Source organism: Botrytis cinerea, chromosome 4 (genome assembly GCF_000143535.2).
Source record: "Botrytis cinerea B05.10 chromosome 4, complete sequence".
NCBI classification, from domain to species: domain Eukaryota; kingdom Fungi; phylum Ascomycota; class Leotiomycetes; order Helotiales; family Sclerotiniaceae; genus Botrytis; species Botrytis cinerea.
In genome coordinates this window covers 592,085-612,971 of record NC_037313.1, presented here as the reverse complement: position 1 = coordinate 612,971, position 20,887 = coordinate 592,085, and the positions used below count along the sequence as shown (strand labels likewise).

At 45.9% G+C, this 20,887-nt stretch overlaps 5 protein-coding genes across 7 annotated transcripts; 3 read left to right on the top strand and 2 right to left on the bottom strand.

Annotated features, from left to right (window-relative positions):
* The first annotated feature begins 2,683 nt into the window (after positions 1-2,683).
* Positions 2,684-7,682, top strand: BCIN_04g01650 (hypothetical protein). 3 transcript variants are annotated; one of them, XM_024692398.1, is made up of 8 exons: positions 2,684-3,765; positions 3,818-3,843; positions 4,011-4,115; positions 4,164-4,493; positions 4,623-4,975; positions 5,029-5,183; positions 5,242-5,699; positions 5,751-7,682. In XM_024692398.1, exons 1-7 carry the CDS (start codon positions 3,310-3,312, stop codon positions 5,320-5,322), a joined length of 1,506 nt encoding a protein of 501 aa, XP_024548173.1. In that variant the 5' UTR covers positions 2,684-3,309; the 3' UTR covers positions 5,323-5,699; positions 5,751-7,682. The 3 variants fall into 3 exon arrangements, with proteins under 3 accessions (XP_024548173.1, XP_024548172.1, XP_024548171.1); XM_024692396.1 differs by having other exon boundaries at positions 5,029-5,187; XM_024692397.1 differs by having other exon boundaries at positions 5,029-5,699.
* Positions 7,683-8,438: 756 nt separating this feature from the next.
* BCIN_04g01640 (hypothetical protein) lies at positions 8,439-12,735 on the bottom strand. Its single transcript, XM_024692395.1, has 4 exons — positions 12,345-12,735; positions 11,879-12,292; positions 11,495-11,630; positions 8,439-11,013 (listed from the first exon to the last, which is right to left on the bottom strand). The coding sequence occupies exons 2-4, from the start codon at positions 11,899-11,901 to the stop codon at positions 8,905-8,907; spliced, it is 2,268 nt and encodes a 755-aa protein (XP_024548170.1). The 5' UTR covers positions 11,902-12,292; positions 12,345-12,735; the 3' UTR covers positions 8,439-8,904.
* A 1,607-nt stretch (positions 12,736-14,342) lies between these two features.
* BcpkaR lies at positions 14,343-16,896 on the top strand. Its single transcript, XM_024692394.1, has 3 exons — positions 14,343-14,859; positions 15,080-15,952; positions 16,005-16,896. The coding sequence occupies exons 2-3, from the start codon at positions 15,236-15,238 to the stop codon at positions 16,692-16,694; spliced, it is 1,407 nt and encodes a 468-aa protein (XP_024548169.1). The 5' UTR covers positions 14,343-14,859; positions 15,080-15,235; the 3' UTR covers positions 16,695-16,896.
* A 7-nt stretch (positions 16,897-16,903) lies between these two features.
* Positions 16,904-18,009, bottom strand: BCIN_04g01620 (hypothetical protein). Its single transcript, XM_001550817.2, has one exon. It carries the CDS (start codon positions 17,735-17,737, stop codon positions 17,117-17,119), a length of 621 nt encoding a protein of 206 aa, XP_001550867.1. The 5' UTR covers positions 17,738-18,009; the 3' UTR covers positions 16,904-17,116.
* A 72-nt stretch (positions 18,010-18,081) lies between these two features.
* Positions 18,082-20,860, top strand: BCIN_04g01610 (hypothetical protein). The gene is made up of 2 exons (XM_001550818.2): positions 18,082-18,512; positions 18,565-20,860. The coding sequence occupies exons 1-2, from the start codon at positions 18,232-18,234 to the stop codon at positions 20,633-20,635; spliced, it is 2,352 nt and encodes a 783-aa protein (XP_001550868.2). The 5' UTR covers positions 18,082-18,231; the 3' UTR covers positions 20,636-20,860.
* The last annotated feature ends 27 nt before the right edge of the window (positions 20,861-20,887 follow it).

Below are 20,887 nucleotides of genomic sequence, written 5' to 3'. Positions count from 1 at the left end.
TCATATCACGACTTACAATGAGGCGCAGCTCCAAAAGGTGGTGTGGGGTCACGTCACTCCCTCCATTGCATACCTCTGCAGGTGTCCATATTCAGGTACCGCATGATATCTTCCGGTATTCGATGTACGGACTGAACAGTCTTACACTCACCAAAGGCATACCTCAACTGCGTAGAGTGCCATTCCCTATTCGATCTTCAGGAACGGCTAGACATATGTAGTATTGCGCTGTAAGAAGCATCCGTTTGTCACGATTCGGTGGGGGACTTTTGTACCTGCGCTGGGGGTTGCAAGACTCTCTTCCGCCGTTAGGAAGTACACGATACAACAGGGACACGCGCAAGGTGCGTTCTTCTGGAACATAGGCGGCGTCTAAGGCTCTGTCACGTCGGCTAGAAACCAGGGATACTCGCCTCAGATATACTTGAAGGGGAGTTTCATGGAAGGGGGGTACCAGATAACCCAGTGTAGGACGCAAGCACCATTCTACAACATTCCAAATTGAACTTGACTCTATTAAGAAGTTCTCTCCGAGGACAAAATTGAGAGAAAACACTGAACTAGATCGCCGACTGTGGCACATTCGATTCCAACGATATCAATATGTGCATCCAAAATTGTGACCACTCGTGAGTTACACAGGTAGATATGCACACAACAGAGTGATAGATTATGCTGGTGAGAAGAGTAATATTAGTCGGCCCCCCCTGAGAGTTCATCTCATCTTCACATTGTTTCGAAGTTCTCCCGCAAAAAATGGAGATGAAAACCCCCCCAATCCCAATCTCTGGTTGATGATGATTAACCTTATTAAGTGTTTTAAATGTGACCTTTTTCTCGTCATCGATAGGTCTAGAGTTCTCAACTCGTATAGAACCTATTTGGAGCAACGAGTTTCCACTCTAGGTAGACAGTCTTCATGACAGACACATGGCCGTAGGGGTTCATTGTGTCACACCCTTGGAGAATTCTTGCAAAAAAGCCTTTTCTTGGTGGTTGGGTCAAGTATTTCGGGGGCCTCTCCAGGGCCGTCACAGTGGATAGTAGTATGTATGACAAACGCGACCAAGGTGGGTATCTGTCTGCACAGTGCAAGCTAAGCTATGAAGCTACTGTAAGTTCTGGGCATGCTGAGGTCGTAGCACAACCCTTCCCGATACTCTCAGTCCTGTAACAGACCATACGATGAACCCACACAAATCCTTCTTGACTCCATTCCTATCATCTAATTAGCCACCCACCTATCGTTCTCCTGGGAAACCAACCTCTCATGCTATGGATACTATGGACACTACACACTTCGACGTTCCGGCTTTCCGCTGTCTACGCCATCGTAACGTGAACCAATGAAGAGCAATCAATCTCAAGAACCCCCATTCCAGATTGCTGCCCATGCCGAAGATCACTTAATCAATTTCGAACTTCATCAAAAATCCGTCGCAAGTAAAACCGAAAGAGGCTGCGATTAGTCAGTCCACAGTGCCCCGTATGTTACACCTTCCCCCCAAAAGGAGAAGAGAAGCTTACGTTAATGATACGAAGATCTGGTAGGTATCTGAACTCTCAAGATGTATCCGGGTCCATAGGTAGCATGATGTATGCTCAAAAAACAGCATAGCTAATTATACTGAGGAGGATATTACACACACACACAGCACATGCAACGTCTTTCTATTAGTGGTGGCATTTCAAGAGTCCGAGTCTGAAATCCTTTCTGGGAATCAGGTGCAGATACGCCCATATTAATCCCTACCAAGTGCCACGAGTAACTAGATGTGGTGCGGTGTCCACTTTTGGATTTCCACGCCCTTGTCTCCCGGATTGTTGGGTTGAACAGAAGATGAACCAAACCCATGAGCTTATTAGAGTTTGAAGAAAAGACAAACTTTTTGTCACATGTATGTAAGCAGGTCGCGAGGAAAGATCAAGAATCTAAGACACAGCACAATGGTATGGCTCGGTAAGAGCAAAAGAACAGAACGAGAGAAAAAAACGTGGTCAATTATGCTTACCTACTGTTATATTGGCATTTGCCGTGCTGACTGTCGCCTTCTAGAGATCAGATCATATAGCCTCATAAATTTGCTTGTATATACAGTATTATTTATATTGTATCTGTCCTCGATCTGGGGGGTGGAGTGCTATCATCAGCCTGAGGACTGACGTCCTGTCAGTCAGCCAGCCAGGAAGTCTACAGTACAATTTTGGAACATTGTGAGCTTTTTGGTCCTGTTTGAAAACGCATCTCCCGATCTTTGGTCATGCCAGGAAGATATGGTAGATGCAATATTAATTCGAGATATTCAAGGAGGGGCGCAATTTTTTTACTTTCCAATTTTAGAGTGGGCTGAAATCACCGTTATCCTCTTCCATCAACTCGAGTTAAACGACGGGCCGCATTTGCTGGAAGTAAGAGCATGGCAGGCCAAGGATATAACAGGGGGAGGCAGGGGGTTCGGATGAAAAGTCCCCAGTCCATTGGCTGTGTAGCCGTGCTTACGGTGTCTTTGCTCTTTAGTCCTAGATGAGTACCCAGGCGCAGACCTTTCCGGCGAATGATAGATGCTTTCCATCTGCAAGTTTGCTGCAGACTTACAGACCAACATATTAATTCGGTCATTTTTGGTTATTCTTGTCTACTCGACTGTATTATCCCATCTAGCAGCACTACACACACTTACTTGACCTGCATCTACAGCCGGACAATCTAACTCGTTTCGGCAATAGCCATTCTTTTGTGATGAGCAGAATGTTACATTTTGCATCATCTTGTTCATAAATAACATCGAACTACTTTGCATAGGACTCGTGCATGGTCCATAAGCGCAAACATCAGGGGTGCCACGAGAGAAAGCTGACACTTTGAATTTGATGCGGGATCCGAAGCCATGGGGTATGATTTCTATAAGCGCCCTCAGACAAGGTCTGCAGCATGCATGGGGTTGATGGACAACGGGCAGCCTTCCACGACTTTCCTCCTCGTCTCGTCTTTTCCCTCTCTCCCTCCAACCATTTTTCTTTGTAAACATAATCGCGAAGCCAGCAATGCCCCGCGATAAGTTCTATCTTTGTGCATCTACTGCGCATTTGTCTAGGGACATTGGAAGTACATGACATATACATCTCAAAAAATATCTTACACCCTGAAGCATCGTCACCATCCCAGACTCTGCTCACCAAAGACTTCAAGTGCCGGTATTGGCTCCTGTGCTGAAGCTCCCCGCCCCTGACATTATCTATTCTTTCCAAAAAGGCTGTGCAGGGCTGTAGGGATACATCTTTGTTCGTTTCCAATTGGGAATAATCATCATGTCGAGCCTTAAAGATATCATGGACGTAGATGTGGAGCCTCTTGAATCTCAAGCCTATAGAAGGAAGGAGGCCGCTCAACAACAAGCTTCTCAACCATCAATTGATCCTTCATCTCAAAGTCCCTCTCCTCAGCTTGATGATACTAAAGGGAAGCTATCTATGAACCATCGAAGATCAAATCGAGTTTCAAAGTCGTCCACTCAATCTACAATATCACGGCCCAATTCATCACGGCGGCGTAGCAGCGGTGCTGGAGAAGCCATGGACTTTTCGGCCTATCAAGGTGGCGGTTCAAACCAAAGAAGCATATCAGGAAGTCCCTCACAAACATCTTCAAGAGGAGGAATGGAACCAATGGCAGACGTATTGCCTATCAAATACACACCTGTGACAGGGCGCATCAGCAGAGCAAAGAAGGGCATACCAGTTCATACATGCGACGACTGTAGGAAGGTTCGTTCTTAGGTTCAGTTTACTTCCAAGTCATAAGCTAATAAAAACACAGACATTCACCAGGGCAGAGCATCTCAGGTAAGGATTTGAGCCTACTCAATTTGACTATATCATGAAGAAACAACTTGCGCATACCAAGATGTAGATAGTAGCAGCTATTCATGTAGTCATGAGTAGTAATTTGGGTTGGAATGGACGCTTAGGAAAGGATAACATGGACTAATTTTCGATGTTTTCGATTACAGGAGACACAAGCTCAGTCATGGTAAACCCGCATATCCATGTACCTTTGAAGACTGCGAGAGAACATTTCATCGCCCGGACTTACTTGCACGTCATCTTAATCGACAGTGTGTTTCCCCCTCTCGCGTTTGAGAACATGGCTAATGAAAGTAAAGCGAGACACAAGGCGAGAAAGCATACAAATCTAGTGACCCAAGAAGCAGAGCCTCCTCAAGCGCATCGGAGAGTGCTCCTTTAAAGTTAGAACCTACACCTCACGGAATCTCCATGGGCCTAGGCCAGATGTCTCCAGAAAATTCAATAACACCTAGGACTTCAGCGGGAACGGATCATTCTGCCGTAGCTCCGACTTTCAATACACTGACGGGAAATTTCCAACCTGTTGACTTTTCATCGGGAAGCTCTCATAGAGGGTCTGTCAGTCAAGCTCAAGTGACCGATGTGGAAGTGTACACTGCGGCGTCACCTGGTTTGATCCCACCTAGGTAAGATTGACCAGAACTCTTATACCATTTATTATTTTCCATTTTTCACTTGGATATCTTGATTTGTGCTATTCATTCATTTATCTAGGCAATGACATACACAGAGACTGCTTGGCTGACTCTAGATAGGACCTACGCTGAGATGACCCCAACCTTTAATGTGCGACCCATGCCAGAGTTTTCCGAGCAAGATCCCTATCGGGCAACGAACTCTAGCTTCCAAGGGTTGTATGCCGAGGAAGTCTCCTCATTTCATCCCTATAGTCCCCCTCATGCTCTACCACTTCTACGTATCCCTGAAGAACCTTATATGCCAAGTTTATCTTACACGCATGATAACTCGCCTTGGTGTTCATCGGCTTCCGATAGCACATATTCAGAGAGCTCGCGCACGGGGAGAACAGCGCACAGAGGTCGATCTGGATCGTTAGCAACAGCACCTGAATGGTCTGTTCCGGTTCCCAATGCGCAGTGGTCCCATGGTATGGAATTCCATCACACTTCTCAAATCATAACTAATAATGTTATACGATAGGTATGGCTAATACAGCTCAAGACCTCAGAAGTCCACCTTACGAAACAATGATGGAATCTTATGATGCACCTTACACGCCCCCTAGAATGTCACCGCCATCTCGTCAATTGCTTGATGTGCCTGCTTATAATCTGGGGGGATATTATATGGAATCAGTGGGTAATCCTCACACCTCAACATATAATGAATACTTGGCTCAGACTTTTCTTCCAGCGTCCCCTTCGCGATTATCCGACCCCCGATTGGCAGTCATTGATAGAAGATCGAAGGAGCTGGTGGGATCCCAGCAATTAGACACACTAATGAACATCGAAACGGTCATTTCATCTCCTTCCCAGCCCGCAATCTCTAACCTCGACACCTATCTTTCTTTATATTGGAACAATTTCGATAAGCTGTTCCCACTAATTCACCGAGGAACATACATACAGAACCAAAACTTATTACTCACCTTCGCAATGGCTGCTATTGGCACCCAGTACCACACAGATCCTGAAGCACGAAATCACGGCGTGGATTTCAACGCCTACTGTACTAATATAATTCCCGTGACCTTTGAATGGTCAATACAAATAATGCAAGCTATATTACTTACAGAGATATTTACTCGTTTCCGTGGTATAAAGACCACGGTTCGCCTATCTCGCCAGTTTGAAGAGTTGTACAATAGAGTGAGTCGATGCTGCTATGTCATTTTAGATAAATTTATTAATCTATAACAGCTCTCGAACCCCTCACCAACTTCCGATACCAACACTACCCCCACGACTACAAGAACATCTAATGTTCTATCTCATCACTTTAATACACGAACTAGATCTCAAGACATACAAAGCAATTGGTTGCTCTGGGTCGACACCGAGTCACGACAACGTCTGCTATGTCTCTGCTTTATTTTCGATATCCAACAAGCCATGTACCACCAGCAAAAGCGAGCCAGACCATACATGGATTCCTCTACACTATACACACCCTGCTCGGAAGTTCTGTGGGATTCAACCAATGCAGCAGACTGGGCTACCAACACGACAGGGAGCAATATAGGGCAACCACTTAATGTCATGCAACATCAGCATACCCAAGAGAACCGCGTTGAGCCTTCATATTTCGCTCAGTCACTCAACATCTGTTTCTTGACATCTCAACTTCCCGGCCATGTCGATCCTAACCATCACTATCCAAACGATCATCAAATACACAATATCTATCCCACAATACTCGAACTTGTAACACTATCTCCAGGATCTTCAATGGCATATACTCATATCGCATTGTACCATACGCCACTCAGCGACCTTTTGGCTGTGAGCGGAGACACATGGATATTCTCTCAAAAAATCACAAATCAGATCCATTTCCGCGAAGCACAGTCACGTCTGAGAACTTGGTCATCGTCTCTAGCAGCAGCCACCGCCACACATTATGCTTGTCGTATCTTACTGTCCGAGTTTTCGGCGCCATACATCCCATCTTCCAATAACAACACAGCACAACATTCTCCGGACCTCTCTCACTATTGGTCTTTGAATATCGCCGCCTTGATCTGCTGGGCATTTGGCCATCGAGTTAGCGGAAACAGCGGCGCTTTTACAGCTCTAGATTTCGACACTTCACCCGAAGCTTCGGGGGATGTACGACTTGATGCTCTCATGTATCTCAGTTCTATGGTCGAGCTAGATAACAAAGATCTCCTGACTAGCAAGGCGACCCTGCGGAGAAAAACCTCCTGTGTTATCGATGCGGTACGCGCACGACTAGAGATCGATAGTGTTGGGGGCCACTGCATGAGTCTCGTTGATTCCATTTGTGTTTTGAAGCGTCTTAATGAGAGCGGAAGAGGAAAGTGGTTCTAAGTTTTTTCTTTCTCATCTTTCCATGTTCATTTCTTTCCTTTCGATAATTTCCTTTGCTCTTCCATTTCCTTCCTAGATCGATTCTTCTGAATCGACCTTGTGCGATAAGTTTTCAGTATCTCTTCACTTCCTGACTGGGGAAGCGGATTGGCATATGACGTGCCTCAAGTAATGATGACGGATTTCCTTTTCAAATTTCCCAATGTCTGATTTCCTTCTATACACGGTTTCATCTTCTTCATGTCCGGGGGAATATCTATATCTTTCCATTTTATCAAGCTGTACGAGTACATTTCTTCATCTGTATTACCACCTGTATCTTTTATTTCCTTCCTATATTATTATTTCCATTTCTACATTTCTCTCATGATTCCTTTCGCTTTCCCGAGTTTTTCTTTTCCCCTTTGCATATGATTGATGTTAATGAGTAAAATGCATATGGTGACATATCATATCCAAATGATAGTGTTATAATCAAGGGGGTTTCAGGGAGGTTTAGCTGATGGGACGGATCACACTGCATATTCACATATACATACACATACACATAAACATACACAAGCATAACATATTCATGATACCCCGGAGGATGCGAGAGCGAGTCGGAGCAATGAAACAAGGAGGGGCGGGCAAGGGAGGAAGGAAGGAAAATTTGCGCCTTTGTACACTATTGCATTGCATTACATTTGTGTTGTATTGTACTGTACTGTATTGCGTTGCGTTGCACCTCGCTTTTTTTTTCTCTCAAGCATATAGATAGATATAGATATTAATTATTTATATCATCCACACACACACACACGCACATCTATAACATCTACGGAAACCGAACAAGTAAACATGAGCTTTGCGCGAGGGAAAAAAAAATAACCATATAAGAGATATAATAAAGCAACATGTACAATTATCCCATCCATACCAATACTAAGCAACCCACCCTCCTTGAGAAACACCTAGTTTTCGAAGGAAAACTCCCAACGCATAATCTATTGTCAATCAGCTATCAAAATCCCCACCTCGTACACAACCCGAAGAACACATACGCGGCGGTACTAAGTAACACCACCTATCCTGAACCCTAATCCCATCCACCCATTCATCTATCCCGACCACTGCACGATATGCATGTACATATCAATGTACATACAGACACGTACACACACAGAAAATAGACCCCGATCCCGACAGAGAGAGAGAGAGGGGGGGAAGAGAGCCCGACGCATCCTGTTGTCCTCTTATGCCATGCGATGCCATGCCATGTCATGCTAGAAGGGTCGTTCAACAATACTCCGTACACAAACTTCTCGTAGCTTTAAGATAGCCCTCCACATTTGGAGGCGAAGCCCCTTTTGCACAAGATATATTTCATAGTGCAATTACCAACTTGGTTGATCTGACAAGAATTTGACATTTTCCGAGCCCGAGGAATATACCCTCAAATCCAATGGTACCACAAATCACTCACAAATCGCAGCAACAGTAGCAGACGTGTATCGTTTCAAATGATCGAAGTTACACACGCACGCACACAAAATTCAATACCCAACATCAAATTATTGAAACTGCATTCTTATTCATTAGAGAGACGAGAGGAAAGCCTTTATTTACAATTTTCCAAAGTGGTACGCTTGCTTGCTTTCCTCCACTCACAATTTATCTTTCATGAATTGACTAAACCCATCATCATCAATCAATCACTAACTAGACTAAATACCAACTAACACCAGAATGTCGGCGAAGTCAAGAGAACCATTTGTAACTTTGTAAAACAAGAACTAGAAAATTCAATGCAACAAGGGCGGGCAAGGGTACTCAGCCGGTATCAAAAAGCACAATCCACACTCTTCCCTTCCTATTTACGCTTATCCCAATTTGAACCCCTTCCTCCACATTACATACTCCTGGGACAAGGCAAACAAGGATCTGGTAGTATCTTACAGTTCAGGAAAAAGGTGTGCCTCCCAGAGTATAATCGCTGTGTGTCTCAACACAACCATTTTATCCAGTCACTACTTTCATCCACTTATTCCTTGTGGAATTTTGCCTTCAACTTGCCGAAAAAGCTGGTACGCTTCTTCTTCTTATCAGCCGCGGCAGAATTAGCAGAGCTGTCTGCAGCGTTGGTGCTGGATGGAGTGGCGGATTCGGCAGAGGACTTTGCGGGGGTTAGGGTAGCATTCTCCTTTGGGGGAGTGGCTGGTGCAGAACTCGAAGTTTCAGGAACTGTTGTAGAACCCAATCCACTAGAAACAACAGGTGTAGCGTCGTCTCCGGTGGCGGGACCGGTATGTGGTGAAACATCTCTGGAATCGATTGGCTTTGTTTCTGTTGCTGTTGGTTCAGAGATGGTGGGAACGTTGGTAGATTCAACTCCAGTGGTAACAGCTGGGGCAGTAGCAGTAGAGGTGCTTGGGATCTCTGTAGAGGCGATTCCACTGGTGACAACTGGGGCAGTAGCAGCAGAGGTGCTTGGGACCTCTGTAGAGGTGACTCCACTGGTGACAACTGGTGCAGTAGAAGCAGCAGATTCAGAAGGCTCAACAACACTTGTCGAGTCAATCTTTGGTGCGGGTTCACCGGTTGAGTTTTCAGGTTTAATCTCGGACAACAATTCCTTCTCGAAGGCCTTCTTATCAAGGACAGCTTCTTCGTTGGCGGCAGCCTCTGGGCTTTGACCCGACTCAGCAATTGATTCCTTAACAACCACAGGGGTGTCCTTGGCAGTGGATGTCTCGGGCTTGACCCCAGACAATAATTCTGCCTCGACAGCCTTCTTATCAAGGACAGCTTCTTCGTTGGCAGCAGCTTCTGGGCTTTGTCCAGACTCAACAATTGATTCTTTAACGATTTCTGGAGTGTCCTTGGCAGTTGTTTGGTCAACAGTGCCGGTAGCGTTGATAGATTGGATGGACTGTTGAACAGATTCTGGCAATTTGCTGGTCAAGCTCTCTGGAAGGTTGCTTGGAATGCTTGCAACGGTCTCTGGAAGTTTGCTTGGAATGCTTGTAACGCTCTCCGGGAGCTTACTTGGGATAGCAGAAGCGGCAGCATATGCAGCACCTCCTACGGCGATGGCAGCAGCTCCAACAGCAGCGGCAGCCTCACCTGCAGTAACAGTTTTTTCGGTCTTGGTTGTGCCCTGTCCAGCAATCCCTTCGGAAGTTGTTGGAGCAATATCAACTTCCCTCTTAAGTTCTTTCTCAACTGCGCTCTTCTCAGAAACTTCGGATGGAATTGCGCTAGCCTCTGGAGCAAATCCTGCTTCTTTTTGGCTCTCCTTGACAACCTCTGGCACCTTTGTCGATTCGAGTGGAACCTTGGCGGCAAGGATTGATGTTGTGGTTTGAGGACCGGCAGACTGGATGGTTGGGTTTGTCGCATCAAATGTTCCTGCTTCATCTGCTCCAGTTGGCAAGCTTGATTCGGGAATCAAGTTCTTGGTTGTAGAAGTCAGACCGAGAATTCCAGTACCATTCAGCTCCCGCTCCGCTTGAGGAGTGACAACTGGAGGAAGGATGGGAGCATGTCCCAATGCATCGCTATTTTCATAAGATTCCTTGTCGGTGCGAACAGCTGAGTGGATGGTGTTGGTAGTGAAGTCGCTTGACTTGGGAATTTTCTCTCCAGGCGCAAGTGTTATTGGGTTTACTGCACTAGCAAAAGCGGGAAGCGGCGAGACACCAAACGTAGACTCGGCTTCGGATTTTGCTTTGTCGGCAGCGACAAGCTCGGGGTCATCATGTACGCCAGAAGTGATATCGTTGGTGGTGAAAGAGCTTGGATGTGGAACACTCTCTCCTGGTGCGAGCTTGATAGGATTGACAGCACCATCTACAGCGGGCAGAGGATTCACAGAGAAATCACCAGTTTCCACAGCAGCAGGGGTTTCGGGGAATGCTCCAGGCAAATCTGAAGAGGCATTTTGGCTGAGTGGGGATTTCTCTTTCTCAAGAGGAACATCCTTTGCCAATTCTGACGTAGTTGAGGTTGGGGCAACGCCAGACATGATTCCAGCAGTGGCGGGCGTATGTTTGACAATTCTCTCTGTTGTGAGGACGTTGTTTAAATTTCCTGATGCGTCGTTTTCTTGGGGAGCGGTGTGATCTGTAACCCAGTTACCGTCGACGACGAACTGTGTGGTATATTCAGTTAGCTTTTATGAAAAATTGTGAAAATTGAGTAAGTTCGAGGGAAACGGCTAGAGAAAAAAAGAAGAAGACGGGCCAGGCTCTGTTTTTAAAAGAAGGCCGGTAGTTGAACATAGCTGAAGCAAACAAACAAGCGGGGTTGGGGAATAGGCGGGACCTAGCCTGCGTGTACAATTAATCATGCAAGCAACAAGCCTGAATGTTATTGGGAGTGAATTTTGCCAACTTCAAAGCCTGGCAAAATCAACTTTGTGCGTCATAAGTGGAGGATTTTTTAAGCTGCAAGTCTTACTTCGACGCATGCTTCGAGAGTGGGAATTTGAATCACTAGGCGCATTTGACGAGCGACCTCGATTTTAATTCTGGCCATGTCGCAATCATTGTGGCCATTGTTGCCATTATCGCGGTCGCCGAGAAAAGGAAATTCCAATAGCGCATCCAAATCATCCGTGGTAGTAGGCTCACCTTGTAATAAATCTTCTCTCCAGCGTTTGCCAGTTGGACGTCCTTCGAAAAGACATCGCCCTTCTTCACTAATTTTTCGCTCTTGGACCAGTTATCGAATGTTCCAGTGACAAAGACCTCTTCCGCGGGATGCTCCCTAATAAGAACAATGTTGGTTAGCTGTTGGAAATGCCCAAATCGACCACATGTAGCGTGATGAAAATGTGTGCCATTGCGATGATAACATCTTGCGCGTGCTGGTTGGTGATGCAGATGCTGGGGACCGGAAATGCAGAAGAGAGGAGTCTTCTCAGCACCTCGAATGTGTCATTGGACAATTGGATTGACGATTTGCAGGAGGATATAAATAAATCTCGAAGAAAAAGGAAAGCCCCCCCAACTTACCACTTGAAAACAAAGCTTCCCATTTTGATGGGTATAGGGTATTCAGTATTCAGCAAACAAGAAGAGATAATGGAGGTGCAGCCAATGAATGATTGAAAATGATGCGTCGGCGAGGATGTTTTGTTGATGTCGAGAGAAAAGTTGAAGGCGGAAGAACAATAAGATTCCACCTTTTTGGGGGATTTGACCGTGTATGCGTAGTAGATAGTAGGTCGTAGGTAGTAACTGGTCAGGTAGAAAGAAGTTGGTGGTCGGAAATTATCTGGGATTGGCGCAAAAACGGTTCAGTGCGGTTACAGATACGGACGATAGCTGGGAGGCAGGTAGACTCGAAGACTTCTGGCTGCGTCTGATTCTGGGTCTGAATCTGGGTCTGACTCTGACTCTGACTCTGACTCTGACTCTGATTTGACTCTGCTGGAAGATTAATTTATTTGTTCATGTCGATAAGGGAAGAGGTCATCACTGATAATCCCAAGATTTAATCTAATTTCAAATGTGCGAATCTTCCAAGGTTACTACGGGACTTGCACGGCGCTGGGCTGTCCGGTGCTGTGTGCAGTGAATGGAGAAAGAAGGAATGTCAAGCGTTGATTTCGTTTTATACCATGGAACAAAAGGGATGGGCTGTACGTGATGCTTCCTCTGTGACGTCCAATCAGTCTCTAATTGGGGAGGTTGGAGGAGAGATAAGAGAGAAGCGTCCGGGGAGGAGGACTACGAGCATGAATGAGCGAGCAGACGCGTTGGGTATTTATTATTCTTCCTATGATGTTTCCATCAAGACTCTTGTTATCAATGCTTGTGCATATGCAAGAATATGCTAGATTGCCTCATCAGCGAGAGCTCCCAGCTCCTAAAAGTGGCTCATGAAATCCCTAGCGAGCAATCTTAAGTGATTATGCATGTATGACATTGTCTGTACAGACTCGCGACGGAAGAGCATGCATCCATTTTCCATCCGAGTTTCTTCTTCTCTTCTTTTGATCGCGATAGATACGAGATCCTGCATCAACAAGTCAAAGCATTTGAAAGTTTCTCTAGATTGCTCGACTGCGTGACTGCTTGACAGCTTGACAGCTCGATGAAACCAGGTCCATGATCGAGAGATAGATGCATAGACGGATAGATTGACAGCCCTTCCATCTGAACGCTATCTATCACCCACACCCACACGCAACGAGGAGTAGTATAGGGCTTCATGGAAGAAACCCTTGAAAACCACGACCTGAGACCTACCGATACCTGCTCGGTAGTAGCATACATTGTGAAGGGGGCAATCCGAAACTAAGCACTGATCAAGTAAGAAGATTTTGGAATCTTGATAGAACGACCGGCGATGCCGCTTTTAGAGACCGACTGGGAAGGGGAGACAGAAGAGAAGACGCCTTTTATTTATTAATTGCTTCTGCCTTATTACTGCGGGGAATCACAAGCAATCAATCACGCATTGGAGGCGAGCTACTAGCTACTAGCTACTACTGTGCACTAGACAGAAACTCTATTTCACTTATCATGATTGTGTGAGAAGCATCGTGAGCGTCAATTGGAGCCGACTGCCCCTTTATGTGCACTCGAGTCACGGACTGGCATGAGGTGGTAGATAGTATGCTGTAGTCACTTCTTGACTTGATTCGACTTGATTTGACTTGATTTGACTTGATTTGATTTGATTTGATTTGATTTGATTTTACTTCTTTCTCCATAAAAACCCCCTCCCCCCCCCCTCCAAGGAAATCAAGCAATGAATCCTCGACAGTCGAAGCGACGACCTAGGCATGCGTAGCTCGCCAGCGTTGCGATGGCTTTTCTTGCCCTGCCGATGACTGTGACTATGACGTTTTCGCAGCCCCTTAATCAAGTGCTTGCACGCCGACACGCTTGCACGCACAAAGTATCGAAATGCCACAGTGTCGATGGTTGTGGAAAGTCCATCAGATCATCTGCAGAGACCCAGACAGTGTTGCTGGATACGAGAAATTTAAAAGACATTCCTTAATATGTCCACGGAGGTCCTTCATGATTCTCCAAGATGAGTCAGTGGTATGAGATGAGCCGTACGAGGGAAGAGCCCGATGCTCCCTCATACAAAGAGTAATAATAATAAATAATCACCCGTCCGTCCCTATTCCAATAGAAGGGCTGTCGCAAACACCCGGAGATTGAGCTCCCAGTCCAAAAGCCATGGTTCTTTGTTTCAACCAAACCTGGATGCCGAATACCTGTGAATGGCCATCTAGGGGGATTCCATATCGAACCAGGAACTAATCTCAATCACTGGCAGCAAATTTAAGAAGGTGATCTCGACTGATCACCCATGGAGCAATGCCAATAATACGGCCTTTGTTCATTAGAAATCGGAATGTCTGATATTTAGAGCTATTGAAATGAATGTTCTCACAGCTTGGACGCAAATCTTCTTCTCTGCTCCATATAAGAAGTATCGGGCCAGATGTTGATACGGTTTATCCAGCCCATTGTACATTATTTGTTGCTTGACCCTTTGCTTTGCCAACGTGCCTACGTACACATCCGTACCTACTTACATACACACATCCCATATTGCAGACGATTCCTTTGCCGCACCCAAACACCAAGCATTATTCCTTCGGATCGTTTCAATTCCTTCTAGGCTTCTTCTCGAACTTTGCATCGAAGCTTCAAAAACCAATCAATTTATTCCATCTCACTACCGCTTCCCTCCCCCACATCCAAGCGAGAAGGGTTGTTACGGTAGGCAAGAGCTTCGCCATTTCCCCCCTCCCCTCGCCTTGTCGATCAAGATACCGGTACCTTCCTTCCAGTCTCTTTAGATAACTCTTCCCCAATAACTCCTTTTAATACCCTTCACTTCAATTACCATCGCAACCCTCGCAACCTTCTATCAAACCAACACCATCCCATCTCCTACCGTGTTAGAGTCGCGGCCTTCCAGTATAAAGAGATCGGACTCACAGCTCAACCTATTCAATAAGGTCCTGGTAGGTGTTGACCTCTACTCCACTTTCCCCGTGGATTCATTAATTCCAAGTACAGAGTGCTGAAGCTTGTACCTGATCGAACGGGCCTTGTTCCAAGTACATCAATCATTTCCTTCAACTTTCGAGCTGCCAGTGGCATGTTCTCTATACGCTTCCTTCACATTGACTCACTACATGCACTGCCCATGAGCTCTCACTAAATTGTTTTACGATCATACAGATTACGCCAACCTCATCCGTCGACTCCCTCGCAATTCCGCCTTATCTGCTGCGGAATCCTCTTCTCGATTCACTCGATTACATTGTCGCAATTCTATGAACCTTCACTAGGTTGTAAACAAAGCATTGAGCTGTTTACCTCACATAACGAGTTCGAATGTCACTACCGTCGGTGTACTTGACCGAAATCGAGTCGCTCAGTCAAGAAATTCTTAGAAACCAACCTACCGATATTCTACAATTCTGTGCCAACTATTTCAGTCAACGTCTAGAAACGGAGCGCGCAGGTTTCCTTACATCTCGCAATAGATCATATCGTTCCGTATCACCAGGAACAGCAAATCGGCCGAGGATGGCTGGAAACACATTCCCTGGTCGGCTTGGAACTCACGCCAATCCTTTCGGTGGTGACGGAAATGGGTTAGGACATGAACAAGCGGTTCCCGGAAACATTTCAAAAGTCATAGAGGAGGATGAAAATGATACGATAACATCACCAACAACACCAAATTTTGGATTCTCAAAGGGAGTTCCTTCATTTGGAGCTTCGTTTGGGCCTTCATTTGGAGGCTCGTTTGGAGGAGACGCAAGCACCGGAGACTTTCCACCATCCTCTTTCAAACCTGCGAGCGAAGGGTTTCCTGAGCATTACGGTATGGGGAGGCGCACTTCTGTTTCGGCCGAATCTCTCAACCCAACAGCTTCATCCAACGATAACTGGTCTCCTCCCTTTCACCAAAAAACACAGGATCAAGTAGCACGCTTGAAGAAGTCAATTTCCGGAAACTTTCTTTTTAGTCATCTTGATGACGAACAAAGCGCTCAAGTACTAGGTGCTCTCGTAGAGAAGCCAATTCCCGCTGTTGGTATCAAGGTACGTGTAGCTTCAATTGTTGAGCTTTTTGAACCCCACTAATTTAATTTAGGTCATCTCACAAGGTGATCAGGGAGATTTCTTCTACGTCGTCGAGAAAGGCTCTTTTGACGTCCATGTCAATTCCACTGGCTCACTGCAACCAGGCCCCGACGGTCTCGGGACCAAGGTAGCCACCATTGAGCCTGGTGGATCTTTTGGTGAACTCGCCCTCATGTATAACGCTCCCAGAGCAGCCACAGTTATATCTGCAGAGGCCTCCTGCACTCTCTGGGCTTTAGATCGCATAACTTTCCGCCGAATCCTGATGGACTCAACATTCCAGCGCCGTCGTCTCTATGAAAGTTTCCTCGAAGAAGTGCCACTTCTTTCAACTTTGACCCGTTATGAAAGGTCGAAAATTGCTGATGCTTTGGAGACCCAGAAATACCCACCTGGTACTGCGATCATAAATGAAGGGGATGCCGGAGAAGCATTCTATCTTCTTGAGAGTGGAGAGGCCGAAGCATACAAACGTGGCGTAGACAACCCAGTAAAATTATACCACAAGGGGGACTATTTCGGAGAATTGGCATTACTGAATGATGCTCCCCGAGCTGCTAGCGTTGTTAGCAAAACTGAAGTAAAGGTAGCTACCCTGGGCAAAAACGGGTTCCAGAGATTATTGGGACCAGTTGAAAGTATTATGAGAAGAACAAAATATGAGAGCGTGGAGAGCATTGATCCCCTTCACCAGAACTAAAGGATTGTTGGTTTGGAATGGATTCGTTTTACTTGGTGGCGTTCAGATACAGGTTACGTTCGTTCATGAGATGATCAAATGGACTAGGGATTATTAGTGGGCAAATACCTGAGATGCAGACAAGAGTCAGATTTTCAATCACTTTGCAATTGTATTATTGATGCTTTTAGCGAACTGCTTTTGAATGCTAATTAGTTTTACACCATGCATGTTTTATCCTGACGCCTCAAATTGTAACTTTGTGATGCAACCTCAAGGATACCAAAACCGTAGATAGAAACATCGCAGCAGTGGTACTAAATTTTGTCCACATTTGACCCTTCGCTGTTCATATATCGTGTAGTCTCAACCAGAGCCCGGCTGGTATTTTCATTCCATTTACCTTCCTTCTATTCCATATCTTACATGCCCCCAACTCAGAATTAGCTAGCACCCGCCCTTCTCCTGTCCAAAATCTCCCTCCTGATACCTTCAGCTGCCACCTCCGTCTCCAACACTCTTCCAATGCCCTTCTTCCACCCTTCCTCTAGACCCTTAATCTCCGCCTCTGCCGCCTCCTGTGCATTCTTCCTCCCAATTACCACAACATCGATCTCATCTTTCTTTGCGGCGACCTCCCTCTCCAACCCCTTTAATATATCCTCCAACTGCGCGTTTCCAATCAACCAGGCATTTTTACCAAACTGATCGAGGAGAGAGAGATTGGTAAGTCGCGTGTTTAGGTACGTTTGAGAGGTGTAGGCTTGGGAGAGGAGAGTCTGAGCTGGCAGCGTCGAGTCTGCGGGGGAGAGCGTTTCGTAGCGGGTTAGGTCGATGGCTTTTAGAGGGGGTGGAGGCGATGAAGAGGATATGCGAGCGTGTTCTGCGGTAAGGGCGGGGGAGAGATTGGAGGGGAGGAGAGCCGGGAGAGAGGGGTGTGGTGTGGATGGGGAGCTGGGCTCGAGCGAGCTGGCTATGAGGGATTCGGCGGCTGCGCGTTCGGAGGGGGTAGGCTCAACGTCGATGTATGGGAGGGATTCGTGGATTTCGTTTATGAGAGGCATTTTGGAGTGGAGGTTGGAGTTTGGAGTTTGAGAATTGGGGGTGATGGATTGTGGTTTCGAGGTATTCGATGTGAGGGAGCTTGAGAATTGTTTGAAATTTGTATAAGCACCAATTCGAGATTGTATCCTTTCTGTCGTGTTTTTAGAAAATTCCGATATAGAAGTATTGTGATAAATCGTAGTAGCTAATTTTGAAACTAGAATATAAGTAAGTGCTTGGAGAAAGTTGATGTGTTTGTTTGTTTGTTTAATGTAACAAATATAAATTTCTCATGTGCAAGTTAAGCAAGCCTAGAAGCTTAAGGTTTGCCTTGCGCGCCAGGCTCGCTCCACTAAGGGAGCTTGACTGGAAACTAAGGAACCAGCCGCCACTCCCGCCTCAAGCTTTAAGCTACCAACTCTACGATACATTGTTCACCATGGGATGATGTATTGAACAATTTAAAGAGACTATATTATCATTAAAATAACAAAGTGTTCTTTACTTTGAAATCATGGAGCGGGATCCGGAAATGAAGATCGGTCTTCTCGACCAGAACCAACGTGAGCATAGACAGAATAACTCCCGCCCAAATCGATTTTGGATGAATGCCGTTGGAGCAATTGTTGTTGTCATAACTATATTATGTTTATGTGATTCTTTCAATGGCGGATCTTTGCGAAAGGAGTTTTGGACATGGACCGATGGGGATTACAAAAATACCGAAAATCAACAATACGGTAGTTCGGAGGGGAGCCAGTATTTACTGGGAGTTGGAAAGGCGGATATCACTGGGTACGAACCTTGCATTTTAACACTGTGATGCCATACTAACATTGAATGATAGTCCAGTTGTGGAGATAAACATGATGGGATATGCAGATACCAAGCAAGTTGGATCAGGGTTACGGCAACGCCTCTACTCTCGAGCCTTTATCGTAGGAGATGTCGATCGACCGGAAGACCGTTTTGTCTATCTCGTTCTGGATACACAATCGGGAGATACTGCCGTTAGATATGGTATATTGGAAGGTCTCGCAAATCTAGGCAGCGATTATGCTGTGTATGGACAACAGAATGTAGCCGTGACAGGCACACATTCTCATTCTGGTCCGGGTGCGTGGCTGAACTATCTACTTCCCCAAATTACCAGCAAGGGATTCAGTAAACAGAGCTATCAAGCTATAGTAGATGGAGCTGTTTTGTCTATTCAAAGAGCTCATACTAGCCTTCAACCCGGATATCTGAATGTTGGTTCGACGAAAGTTTTTGGAGCCAATATCAATCGAAGTTTATATGCCTATTTAGCAAATCCGGAAGAAGAACGAGCAAAGTACAATGCTAGTACTGAGGATGATGGATCTGTCGAGAAGGATCTCACTCTTTTGAAATTCTCGCGGGCTTCTGACGGGAAGAATATTGGGGTCTTGACATGGTTTCCTACACATGGAACTTCAATGCTAGGGAACAATACGCTTATTTCGGGCGATAATAAAGGTGTCGCTGCGGATCTCTTCGAAAAGAGTGTGATTCAAGAGGACAATGCAGCTGAAGGTTTTGTGGCCGGATTCTCGCAATCTAATGTTGGCGACACAAGCCCGAATGTGCTTGGTGCTTGGTGTGAAGACGGATCTGGGCAGCAATGTAGTTTCGAAAACAGTACGTGCAGTGATGGTAAAAGCCAGTATTGCCACGCTCGGGGACCTTTCTTCCGTGTAAAGGATAATGGTGCATCATCTTGCCACGAGGTTGGCAAGAGACAATTCCAGCCTGCCAAGAAATTATACGACGAGGCCGACACAAAGTTGACTGCTGTTTCGGGATCATCCGTGAAATCTTTCCATACATTCCAGGATATGTCAAATTTCTCCTTTCCTTTGGACAATGGAAGTTACGTTCATACGTGTCCAGCTGCTTTGGGGTATTCGTTCGCGGCTGGAACCTCTGATGGGCCAGGTGCATTTGATTTCACTCAAAATGATCCCAATACACCAAATGCTTCGCCGGTGTGGCGCGTCGTTTCCAGTCTCATTAAGGCACCAAGCGAGCAACAAAAGCGTTGTCATTACCCCAAACCTATTTTACTTGACGTTGGCGAGATCTCAACACCTTATTTGTGGACACCCAATGTCGTAGATGTACAATTACTTCGAGTGGGACAACTATTCATCATTGTCAGTCCTGGAGAAGCAACAACGATGTCCGGTCGTCGCTGGAAAGAAGCCATTCGCGACTCCGCCGCATTAACCATCCTGTCTGACTCATCTTCTCCAGACCCAATCGTGGTCATCGGAGGCCCAGCTAATAGCTACACACACTATATTGCCACCCCCGAAGAATACGGCATCCAACGCTACGAAGGCGCTTCCACTCTCTACGGTCCCTACACACTCAACGCCTACATCAACCTCACAATCTCTCACCTCCCCTTCTTAAGTTCCACCTCTGTGTCTCAACCTCCGCCCGGCCCGTTCCCCCCAAATAATGTCAATAAATCCCTCTCCTTTATAACCGGTGTCGTCTATGACGGCCACCCCTTCTTCACCTCCTACGGTGATGTAAAAAGCGACGTTTCCCCCTCCTACCCCCTTTCTTCATCCCCAGTCATAACAGCTACATTCATCGGCGCCAATCCACGCAATAACCTTCATCTCGAATCAACATATGCCTCTATCGAGATGTTCAACCCCGAAACCTCGAAATGGACCCGAGTCCGCGACGATAGCGATTGGAGTCTCATATTCGAGTGGAAGAAAGTAAGCGAGATTTTGGGCACGAGCGAAGTGACTATTACGTGGGAGGCGGAGGAGTGGGCTCAGCGCGGTCGATATCGAATCAGATATTTTGGTGATTCGAAGGTGGTGGGGGGCGCGATTACGCCGTTCGAGGGGATTAGTGCAGGGTTTGAACTTATGTAGTGAGGGTTTTGATAGGGGTTTCCTTTTGGGTTATGGTTATGAGGATTTGATGAATTGGGGAATTTAGGTATGGGATTTCGGGGAATGGGTTAATGGTATACGTTCACAATTGGAATGGGATGGATGGGTTAAAATTGCTATTAGTGTCAGAAGGACAGAACGGTCAAATTCAATTGTGGATTATACATATTTTGTCATACAAATTAACTTGGAATATTCACATCACCTGGGATTTTGCTTTGATTTCGGGGA

What these genes read in the sequence shown, in the direction of transcription:
- BCIN_04g01650 (XM_024692397.1), top strand. Translation starts at nt 3,310, where the DNA reads ATGTCGAGCCTTAAAGATATCATGGACGTAGATGTGGAGCCTCTTGAA. An exon ending in ACCAGGGCAGAGCATCTCAG is followed by an intron (nt 3,844 to 4,010) that starts GTAAGGATTTGA and finishes TTTCGATTACAG; the next exon opens with GAGACACAAGCTCAGTCATG. An exon ending in TTGAAGAGTTGTACAATAGA is followed by an intron (nt 5,700 to 5,750) that starts GTGAGTCGATGC and finishes AATCTATAACAG; the next exon opens with CTCTCGAACCCCTCACCAAC.
- BCIN_04g01640 (XM_024692395.1), bottom strand. Translation starts at nt 11,901, where the DNA reads ATGGGAAGCTTTGTTTTCAAGTG. An exon ending in GGAAGCTTTGTTTTCAAGTG is followed by an intron (nt 11,631 to 11,878) that starts GTAAGTTGGGGG and finishes TGTTCTTATTAG; the next exon opens with GGAGCATCCCGCGGAAGAGG. An exon ending in GAGAGAAGATTTATTACAAG is followed by an intron (nt 11,014 to 11,494) that starts GTGAGCCTACTA and finishes TATACCACACAG; the next exon opens with TTCGTCGTCGACGGTAACTG.
- BcpkaR (XM_024692394.1), top strand. Translation starts at nt 15,236, where the DNA reads ATGTCACTACCGTCGGTGTACTTGACCGAAATCGAGTCGCTCAGTCAA. An exon ending in TTCCCGCTGTTGGTATCAAG is followed by an intron (nt 15,953 to 16,004) that starts GTACGTGTAGCT and finishes AATTTAATTTAG; the next exon opens with GTCATCTCACAAGGTGATCA.
- BCIN_04g01620 (XM_001550817.2), bottom strand. Translation starts at nt 17,737, where the DNA reads ATGCCTCTCATAAACGAAATCCACGAATCCCTCCCATACATCGACGTT.
- BCIN_04g01610 (XM_001550818.2), top strand. Translation starts at nt 18,232, where the DNA reads ATGGAGCGGGATCCGGAAATGAAGATCGGTCTTCTCGACCAGAACCAA. An exon ending in GGAAAGGCGGATATCACTGG is followed by an intron (nt 18,513 to 18,564) that starts GTACGAACCTTG and finishes ATTGAATGATAG; the next exon opens with TCCAGTTGTGGAGATAAACA.